General features: G+C 35.3%; 1 protein-coding gene across 4 annotated transcripts in view; it reads left to right on the forward strand.

Moving 5' to 3' along the window:
• ppp6r2a (protein phosphatase 6, regulatory subunit 2a) overlaps positions 1–11,164 on the forward strand; it is a 190,703-nt gene extending 179,539 nt beyond the window's left edge. For 2 of the 4 annotated variants that reach the window (XM_039761531.1, XM_039761534.1), the window contains 3 exons: positions 1,641–1,664; positions 7,338–7,484; positions 8,001–8,095. In XM_039761531.1, the coding sequence (XP_039617465.1) occupies positions 1,641–1,664; positions 7,338–7,484; positions 8,001–8,082 (253 nt within the window). In that variant the 3' untranslated portion in view covers positions 8,083–8,095. Of the gene's footprint in view, positions 1–1,640; positions 1,665–7,337; positions 7,485–8,000; positions 8,096–10,990 lie in introns of those variants that run through there. The other 2 variants (XM_039761533.1, XM_039761532.1) reach the window with 2 other exon arrangements.
• The last annotated feature ends 211 nt before the right edge of the window (positions 11,165–11,375 follow it).

Raw genomic sequence — 11,375 nt, forward strand, 5'->3', positions numbered from 1 at the left:
GTTAAAGCCAGACTGTTAGGAAATATCAGGAGCAACTTCAAAAATATTATATATAACTTATATTTCACTAACATTTTTTTTTTGTAATTTCTGATACCTTTCTTACTCTTTGGACCTTTATGTTTCTGAACATTCTGCTACAGTATATTATATATAGTAAACTCAGTACCCTACGTGGATACATAATCAAATATTTCTTCCTAAAGAGTCCTTTAAACTGCAAACCAATTATCTTAAGTTAACTCAACCCCGTTTTAACTTAAGCGCCACCACATCAGCACACACGAGAGTAAAAGCATCAAAGTTCAGTCACTCAGACTCCCTTTAGATAGCACTTGGAGGAAATCGTTCATATTCATTTACACAGGATCAAGAAACCCTGAAGGGAGTCATTTTCCTCCTCTACACCACTGCAATTTTTTATTTTCGTCATTTAGATTTGGCAGTTCTATATTTTTTGTCGTTCCTATACAGTATGACTTTATGTCTTATTTAATGGAACTGTACATTGTTCTTGCAGAGTTGAACAAAGTTAATTGATTCATCATTTTCCTGCTGTCTGTCTTAGAAAAATGTCTCCATGTTCAGATGTCCCCCCCACAACCCCGTCCTCTTGTTTTCTACATGTATCCATTGAAATGATGTTACATTTAACTTAATTGTCAATTTGTAGTGTTTGTTTCCACAAAAGATTTGCACTATCGAGGACAATCTGTCTTTGTACTATTGTATTTAGTATACTACGTTCATTAATAATAATAATTCATTAGCTGCAGACACTATATACATAATGGCTAAAATTGATTGGTAAAATTTAAAATTTATTTTCAGAAGATTAATTATACCAGTATTCATATCAGTGAAATAAGGCTGTAGTGTGACTGCTGTGTAACTATTATTTTTAGACAAAAAGTTGTTACATTACAATATTAACAATGTAGCTATCCAGTTGGCTTACTTGAAAATGCAGAATTCAAATCAGACAACTTAGTTGGATTGATGTTAATCTATAGTACTGTGTATAACTGCCACCACATGGTTACCAGAATACACAAACAGTACTTAATGTTAGTATTGTGATAGCCCAAGCATGGCTTCTTCCTATATGTTCCCTCCTTATTGCAACTTGATACAGTGGAGAGCGAGCATTGACTGTTCTGAATTTGAGTTGCATGAGGCACATTCTGTAACTGCCATTTATATGATATGTTTGCACATGATTCTAGATATATTCAATATACTGCAGTATTCATAATAATACAATGTGCACTTAGATAATGTAACATTGAAAGTAAAGCTTGCCATGTCAGTTATCAAGACAATAAAACCTTAAAGTCAGTTATGATATGATAACAGAGAGGCTGGTAGGTATCCACACTTTAATCTGTCTGAAGATATTTTGGAAATTCCTGAATTTAGGAGTAAAATTGGACAGCAAACACCGATGTCACTAATATAACTAAAAATGACAAAAGCAATTCCTGTACTGTCATTTCCCTGGACTATTTCTAATGTCTTGTAACTGGTGCTTTACTCTGTATTCTGTGGCCTTTTCTGTTTACTGTACTTAACTGTGTTATTTTCTTTCTTTCTTTCTTTTTCTTTCTTTCTCCATCTCTTTTCCTGATGCTGTCACTCAGAATATTTAGGCCTGCAGTCAGAGGGTATGTAGCAACAACCTGTACTCTATATTTCACATATCCATCTGGCATTAGCACTGGTTCTGAATGTCAGCTTTTGCTCTTTTCCTTTACTGACTTGCTCATTTATTTGAATGTAAGTTAAATTTGGCATCTTTTTAAGCTGAAACCTAGATAGTGTAATAGACATGTTGTGTGCTTTAAATAGTTACATATACTATTGCTGACAAAAAAAATCCTGAAAATGAAAAGCCCAGTGTTTTTTTCTTCTTCTTCCAACATGAACAAGGACATTCTGAAAGGCTGTTATAAAGTATGTTATTGGTGTCTGGGTATTTTAATTTTGTCTACAGTACACTCCATATGGCACTTAAGTATACATTTACATTTTGCAAGTATATATTTTATTCTTAATCTCTCTACCTCTGCCTACTTAAAAACAAATGTACTCTCTTCCAGCAGCTGGTGACTTTTACTGTCTAATTTAATTTTTTTTGTGACTTACAAAAAAATTAATCTCTCTTGTTTTAATTGGGTAACAACAGATCTGTTGTATTTCTTTAAGACTTAATAGAATCTCATGTACAGTAATTGTTACATAAATAGGTAATTCTTATTTTTCTTATCTGTAAGAATTTGTACGTTTTTATGACATAAAGTTAAAAGTCTTTACAGCTAACAACAGCTTTTACTATTTCAATGCATTCACGTCTGCTTGAATATAGTAAACATATTTGTAGGTCCTATTAGTAAATTATATTACGTAAATAGTTAAGTTTTAAAAGCATCACGTATTTTTAAATTAAGTTTTTTTTTTTCAAGAAAACGGCCTTAAAAATTCAAAATGAAAATTATGAATGAAAAGTTGCAAAATTTTGCAAAATATACTGTACATGAAGCTGTGTTTAAAAGAATGTAGATGCTCATGACACAATAATCAAAATTAAATGTAACACACTCTTACTATATGCACATGAACCTTATTAGATTTTTTTTTTAATTCTATGTATGCTACATGGTAAGTCATGGGAAAAATTACTTTAAATATTAAAGACAGTCAAAATCATGCATACTTTAAAATTGTAAAATACAGGTAAAATTCCATTACAAGGAATATCTTTACAACAAAATTTTCATTTCAACGAAGTATTTTTATGGTCCGACAGTTTCCCCATATGACATGAGTCTATAGAAATCACGTTACTGCGAAGTACATTCAGCAGATACTTTCATAACAACGAAGGGTCCAAAACACCTTGAAATGCCTGAATGAATCATCCACAGAGCAGTTAGTTCTGTGGTCACAGCTCAGTTGTGCACAACAATCCCCAAACAGAAACATTGTAATTTTTTTTCTTTTTTCAAACTTTCCTCATACTGTTTTTTGTTTTGTTTTTTTTTTTGCCTTTTTTGTTTCCTGCAGTTTTCAGTGATACCTTTTTCTTATTGCTCGTCAACATTTGAAAAACATCCATTGGAATTTAACTCATTGTCACCCTATAGAAATGGCAGATAACAGTTCATATTAAGAAAAAATTTTGTAGCTCTCGATTACGGCAAAAAAACGCTGCCAGTGAATTTGAATTTCGCCATTGACACTGTCAACTTTCTTGAAAGACAGAGAAAAAAAGTAGAAAAATCTCGGGTTGCAAACATATGTGAACTGCTGCATTTGAAGATGTTGAAAAAGCAGTCTTTATGGGGCTCAGTGATGCTCATTCAAGAAACATTCCTATTAATGTGGCACTCATTCAAGAAAATGTGAGTTTTGTAAACTCTTGGGACCTCCCCCAACTAGACAGCAAGCCTAAGAACATCCCGAAGTCCGATGTCTGCGTCTGTACGGACAATAGCAGGCTCACAGATACTGTATGCTACATCTCTCCGCCAAAGTAAACAGAAAAGATCTCGATGGGTGATGCAAGGTTAGGAGCACGTACATTGTAAATGCAGATAACAGTATTACTTGATCACTGACCTGGCCACGACCCTGCCTGACTGCTGTGTCTGTGTATAGCAGAGTGGCAGATCACCCTACAATAAATAACTGTGTCGTTCCTGTTTCAAGCTGAATAAAGCTGGTTTTTCTAAAGTACTGAGCTTAACCCTCGTGTATTGGGGTTCAAGGCAGGGACATATAGCTCGACCCCGATATTTTATGATTTGCTTCTGTGACACTTCACTGCAGCACTGTGAGCCTCCTATTACCCTGGCCCTGCAACGGACAAACAATCTTCCACAGACGCTGCAATTGCGCTTCAAGACACACTTCAGCGTGTCATTCCCATGGGGGGGCGGGGGTTCTCAAAAGAGTTCAGAAACCTCACAATATTAAAAAGAAGAAAAGGATGATTCGGCTTCTGATTGATAACTGTGCTGCCCACAACATGCTTCCACATTTAGATAAGGTTCGCGTTGAATTCCTCCCACCCAATTGCACGGCAGTGCATCAGCCATTGGATTTGGGCATCATTCGCACCCTGAAAGTGTATTATTACAAGGAAATGTTGAGAAAAATTCTTGTCAGCATAACTTGTAGGCAGGAGGAGATTAAAATTAACACAAAAGAAGCTATTGAAATGATTGCAAATGCCTGGATACAAGTTAAAGAAAGCACTATAGTAACAAATACAGAATCTCATTACAACAACATTTTCGTTACAAAAAAATATTTTTTAGGTCCCTGGGAGTTCATTGTAACAGAATTTTACCTGTATATCATTTTTGAAATGTTTTTAGATTTTAGTTTTACTTGTAGCACTTCACAAAAGGCACAGAGAAATCACTATGCTACCAAAACTAAAAAATCTATCCACATTTAAAGTCCAACACATAAAGTGCTGTGGAAAAAGTATTTACCCCTTACAGATTTTTTTCTTTTATCCAATACCAACTGACACTGTAGGAAAAACTAACTGCCCACTTATATTTAATCACTAGCTGTGCCACCTTTATTACCATGTCTGCAACCACAAATGTTCTATAATTCAATATTAGTCTTTCAGATAGCTGTGAATACCTCTACCTGGTAGAACTGCTTTAATTCAGAAATACTAGTAGATTTACAAGCATGGGCCGCTTGTTTCAGGTTATGCCAGTACATATCTGTTTGGTTTAGATTTGAACTTTGATTATGCTAGTCCAAAACTTACATTTTTCTATTTTTACATTCATGTTAATGTTGGTCATTTGATTTTTTTTAAATGGATGACTATCTTGCAGCATTTCCCAGCTTTTCTTAGGCTAAATCTTATGTAAAGATGGCTGGACATTCTCCTTTAGAATTTTCTGGTACAGACAAGAATGTATTGGTTGGTTTCCTCAATTATGGCAAGTCGTCCAAGTCCTGAGGTCGCAAAGCATTAACACCATCACCCTACCACTACCATGTTTAACTCTTAGCACCTCTAAATCTGAATTTGTGTCTCTTCCTGGTATGTGGTGAGAAAATTTGTCTTTTATGCAGGAATCAGTTTTCAGATGAATCTATGTGCCAGTCCTATGGTCAAAAATCCTGAGGTAATGGCCAAATAAAAACGAATCACAGGTTCAAGTGATATAAATGCTGCTTCTCCTCATTTAGGCTAAATTGAATGTTTCTGACAGGGTTACAAAATTAGCAGTGGTCGATGACCTCAAAGAGAGTTCTGGAGAAGCCTGTTTGTTTGGTTGGTTTTTTTTTGTGTTTGTCTTATGGTATCCAGTTATTGAGGTCTGTGTATTGTGCACCAGTATTAAAGTAAATCTATCTGGTGCTATAATAATGCCAGTTAAAGTAAGTGTGCTTTTTCATTTTCCAATTTCTTATGCAATTTAGACTTTGAACGCATAGTCGTTTGGTTCTTGTGTTCATAATGATAGGCAATTGTATATGGCACACTATTTTGGAATATAGTAGTTTGGAACATCTGTTCTAACTATTGTTAACCATTCATTTCATTAGCCTTCTGATTCTGATTTACAAAAAAGATATCATCCAGTCAGGGTTGCAGGGGCCCCCAGCCTTTCCCTGCAACATTTTAATTAATAATAATAATAATAATAATAGAGCAGTATTCACAATTGTACCTCCACTAACAATGTAGGAGGCAGGTCTTTGCTTTCTTAGCATGTAGGTTTTCTGGTATTTCAACCCAGCTGACACCTTGGACTCTAAGACACTATTAAAAATATTTATTTTTTTGTAAAAGTAAACAGTTGCAGCTTACTAGTAGTGTATAATTTGCCCCTATCTGTTTTTGCAATCACAACATATTGTGAACATGCAACAGATTTCCAGTTGACATGTAAACAAGGCATTCAGATACAAACATTTGGTCATGAACAAAAGACTCGTTATGAACGTGTTTTTGAGTCTGAATTATTATTCACTGAAATCCTAGCAAAATCAAACACGTTTTATTTTTCACAAATGTTATTATAACGTTCACAGAGCTTTTTTGACACTCGTATAAAGTGTTTATGACTAAAGGACTTTATCATTGGTACAGCATGTCACATGGAGGTAGCCCTTCAGATTAGTGTACCTCTGCTAGGCACAAACAACTAGGTCTGGAGAACTGAACGGAGGTGGTGTCTTCAGATTCACGATCAGGCAAAGCAGCCTTTGCACCCAGTGCAGTCTAAGTGAGGAATTGTAGTTAGGTAGCAGAGGATGTACTTTTCCTGTGGGTCATAGTAATGTATCCAAGTTTTATGATTAGTTATCTAACAGTTCCTAAATACATGTTGAATAGGTGTTCTAATGTTAGAAATTCAATGATAGCACTATACTTGTTTATGTGATTTTCAGCGTCCGTGTTGTTGACATGTTTCTAAAGCAACAAACATCCACTATAAGCCACAAATGCTGGAAAGGTGTAATTCACACAGTTTAGTGCACAGGAGTAGCCTTGTATATAGAATTCCCCTCTTAAGCTCAGGCTCAGAACTTTTGGATCAGCTCTTGTGTGTTAAAAATACTCTGAAAGATGTTTTAATTAAAACAGTCGTTGACAGTAATTGACTCCCTGTTTGCTGCTGCTTCTGTACTCTGAAAGCTAGTGTGTGCATGCAGAGTGTAAAGCTAGGCAGATTTTGACCTGGTGGATGCAGAGTTATAGCAGAGCACAGCACTTTCATGAGAAACAAAAGTCAGCGTTACAACAAAGAAACACATAGCAAAATGTTTTAAATGAACATCAGGATGTATCGTGACGAGTAGAGGAACTGCAAACTATTTAATTTAACATTGTGTTACATTTACATAATGATATAATTTAGGAAAAGAATGCTTTAAACATATGAAGCTAGTGTGGGGGCCATAAATATAAAGTAGCACATTCAGTTCACAGAAGTTAAATTTGATTTACATTTGTTTAGAATTTATATGATGTCTACTAAAATAATATGTCATTTCTGAAATACCTTAAGAAAAAGAATTTTCACAGTTGTACTGTTGGTTTTCTAATCATATACAGCAGAGCTTGAAAGATTATAGAGTAATAAATGATCATAATACAATAGCAATTGATGGCTTTTACCAAAATATTCTTAAAATTGATTTATTTAGGGATTTGGGTTTTTTTTTTATCCTTTGAATTTTTTGGATGGTGAAACACAAAAATCAGGAAGGACAATATTTAGCAAGCATCATTTGTGACTTTCCATTTGTTCTTTAATTTTTTTTTTTCTTTTCATTTATTTGTTTTTAAACAGTGATGCTGATTCCATGTTAGAAAAGTTGACCATAATGGATGTGTCACAAAAATCAGAATTACCAAACAGGACAGAGACTTCAACAGACCCTCTGAATTCTGCAGCCGCAGAAGAAGCAGCAATAGGATTAGCAGTACAGGACAAAAAGTAGGAATTTTTTATTTTGTTATTTTGGTATAAAATTGCTATATTTGAAGCATATGCTAAATGAGTAAACTACTAACTCTGAAAAATACAGTTGTCTTTAGTGAAAGGTCACACACCATTCAGACAGGGATAAAAAAGGAACTTGTTGAAGGATATTCTGAGTGAAAATCAATTGTGTAATCTTCAAGCAAAAGCAGCTCCTGGCTCAAATGTATTCTTTCAGTAGGAAAAGAAAATTTCAGCCACAGTGATTTTCTCAGAATACACACAGCATTGTTTAATATGATGAGTTATTGCTGAATAGGTTTGATGTTTAAATATTAATATCAGTTTAACTATTACTAGAAAGTACTTTTTATATCTTTATTGTTTTACATTGCACATTTGGTAATACTTTATATACAGTATGTCTTCAGACTCAATGCCACTGAAGTTTTTCTTGCATTGTGTCACTTCTCAAATTTGTAGTTGTGCTTATTTTTTTCCCATCTTCACTGCATTCTTTCCTCATTTAAGATGTGTGTCTGCTCCAAAAGAACACTTTTCAAAACTTTCATTGAGAGAACAGCCAAAGATCTTCTTAATCTATTTGGAATGAAAGCTAGTGTGTCACAGGGCACACCCATGCAGCAACAACCAAGCTGAGATCCAAGGAATTCTTTAGATTCTGGTATGAAATTGGAGCATTTGAAGCATACATAGAGTATGTTGCATTACTCAGAAGTCTTTTCAGCCTAGAACTAAACCCTGGGCTCAAATGCTGTGAAGCTCCAATTCTGGCTGCTGGGCTACCATGCTGAATATTTATTTTTTATTTAATTATTAGAGGGTTCACCCACCTGCTCGCTTTGCTCGCCAACCCTCCCAGCCTGCGCTACGCACCAGCCACTTCACATCTCTGTCGCTCACGTTGTGAAGATGGGGGGCTGAACGCACCCCAAGGAGACGCGGTTGCTCCTCCAAAACCCCCTTTTAAACGGTGATGCAATGGGAAACAAATACTTTTTACCTCATCTTTGCTCAATTAGCTGCTGACTTGCTGCTGTTGCCGTGCTGCGTGATCTGCATCTCACACGGCGCTTCGAACATTTAAAAGCCTGTACAGCAGCTGTCCTGCTCTTTGTCTTTTATTTCCGGCCCTGGGCGTGGTTAAATCTCTTGGCATTAAGTCTTGTCTCGCGGGACATGAGTTCTTGGTATTTTTTAGTTTATAATTTAAAAATGGAATAAGAATGTCAAAATGTAACAACATCACATTAAAGTTTGATACATTCTGAAAAGAATAATACCAAACATATATATGTAGGTTTTAAAATAAGCCGATTTAAAGCGTGACAAAAAAAGTGACATAAAAACATCAAATTCTTAAAGACCGTTTGACTGAGCGTGCAAGCAGCACTAAAAATAACTTGCTATTGTATCTAAATATGTGGTGCATTCATTACAGAATGCAAGCTTTGTAAATTATCACTTGATGATTATTCAACACGAGCTGCACAAGACAAACATCCAATGAATAAAAGTGCCATCAAATGTTTAAATTGGAAAAAAATTATTTGGCATGGCAAAGAGCTGGCTTTAAAACAAAACAAAAAAGTTTAAATTAGCACAAGCTACACTAATTTGGGTTGTTCATAAGAAATGTAATGATTTATTTCATGAGGTAGAAGTTCATGATAAACAAGAATAGTTAAACAAATGTGTGCTTTAGTTTAAATGTTTAAAGTCTAAATATTCTCCATTTTAATAGAAATTTTTCACCCTCTGATAGAGGTCCAGTGATCTTTGTAAAAGATCAAAAGTCAAAAATAACATTGACACTCCACTTGCCTACGAGAGGTATGTCTATTAAATAACGAGACTGTGATTCCACCTAGTAAACAAAGCAGTCAGAACCAGTTATAACTGCATGCGTGGTGACCTTGAACATGTCTGAACCTGCATGACAATCAGCAAAACTCAATGACGTTCAGTTGATTGTGAGTGCCATTTAGTTTGGTTCTGTTTTCTGTAGTGTGCCAAAAAAAAAAAATGTAAAAGTTAAACAACGTGTCAGTTTTGAAATTTTTAGTGAAATTGCACAAAACACCAACAGAATGTTTTCAAGTGCTTACTACAACTTATGGGAATGACTGCCTGTCTCGTGCGCGTGTGTTTGAGTGGCACAAAAGATTCAGCGAGGGACGTGAGAATGTCGAAGATGATGAACGCCCTGGACCAGGAATGAAAAAAGCTCGTCAAAGCCATGCTCATTGTGTTTTTTGATATCAAGGGTGTAATTTTGGAAGAATGGGTTCCAGAAGGCACAACAGTTAACCAGCATTATTATAAGGAAGTTTTGATAAAGCTGAGAGAAAAAGTCAGAAAAAAATTGCTGCAACTGTGGGAAAATGGTTTCATTCTTCACCAGGACAATGTGCCTGCTCACACAGCACTTTCTGTAAAGCAGTTTTTGACCGACAAGCACATTACTACACTTAAACATCCTTCATATTCGCCCAATTTAGCACCGAGCGACTTTTATCTTTTCCCAAAAGTTAAATCAGTGCTTAAAGGGACATGGTTTGAGTCAGTTGATGCTGACGGATGTGTTAAAACAACTGACAGAAATTGATTTGCTCCATGCCTTCGACCAGTGGAAAACAAGACTACAGCAATGTATTTGATAGATAGATAGATAGATAGGTACTTTATTAATCCCAAGGGGAAATTCACATTAGTGCAAATGGGGAGAATATTGATGGGGACAAGCATTAAATTTGCAGTACATATAAATAAAGGTGAGTTATTTAATCAGTCTTCGTTATTTAATAGACATGCCTAGTATATTACTGATCCCCATCTTCTTCAAAGTTTTTTGAAAAAGAGTACATATGACCCCTTATATCCCATTACAGGGTGACCTCCTGGAGCCGGTTGATGTTACAGGCACAACTTTGTTGTTTTCTTGGTTTACTTTTTTATCATAAGGGTGTAATTTCTTATACAGAAATGGTCCACAGTGGCTTGAGAATTGAGGGTGTTTTGGGTCTGCTGGACCTGAAGAAGGCAAAAACTCCAAAAGCTTGATGTCTTGCATAACTAGACATCAAGATGAGTTGAACAGTATATATCACGTGTGAGAGTTTTCTCGTATCATTGAGTCAAGAAGCATCAGACAAAAAAAAAACAGTCAATTTCAAGGCATTCATAAGTAATTCTTATGAACGCAAAAATAAATTTAAAGATTTGAACTTTGCAGCAGTCTGTGCTCATCAAGCCAGAATGCATTGTGCATTTACATTGAGATGTTACAGTCACATGTGGTACAGCACAGTGGAGTAGTGAGCACAGTTTGAACCCTCTTTGATTCCTGGCTGAGATGCCTTCTCTGTAGAGAAATTCTTTTAGGATTTTTGTCAACCAAGTTTTGTAATCACATGCCCATTTTGCGATGAAGCTGAATTTTATAATTCAAATGTTTTCATGAATATTGATCATATATTTTTTTCTGTTTTTTTAAACAGGAGAGAAGATGCAGTGCTTTCTTCTGAAGCTTTGGTTAATGGACCTGCTTGACTCTGTCAGTCTGAACTGCTTCCATGTTAATCCAAAACTTTTTAATGCAACTTGTTTTTTTATAATAAAATGCTGCGAATCTTATTGAGCCCTGACCATCAGGACCAGTAATCATGAAACAATTTTGATGTTGAAGTTGTACTGTCTAAATGTAGCAATGCACATGTTGTTATAGTTTCAAAGGATCCAATTTTTTCTGGTTTCCTGGAAAATTTCTATATGGCTGTTTCTGTCCTAACATTTCAGATGAAAACAGTATTGTGTTTAACCGGTAGTGTGGCAGGTTATGGAAGAACGGCCCAAAGAAATTGTCCTTCGCTACCTTTCCTCAAT

This window comes from Polypterus senegalus, chromosome 8, assembly GCF_016835505.1.
Source record: "Polypterus senegalus isolate Bchr_013 chromosome 8, ASM1683550v1, whole genome shotgun sequence".
Taxonomy (NCBI): Eukaryota; Metazoa; Chordata; class Cladistia; order Polypteriformes; family Polypteridae; genus Polypterus; species Polypterus senegalus.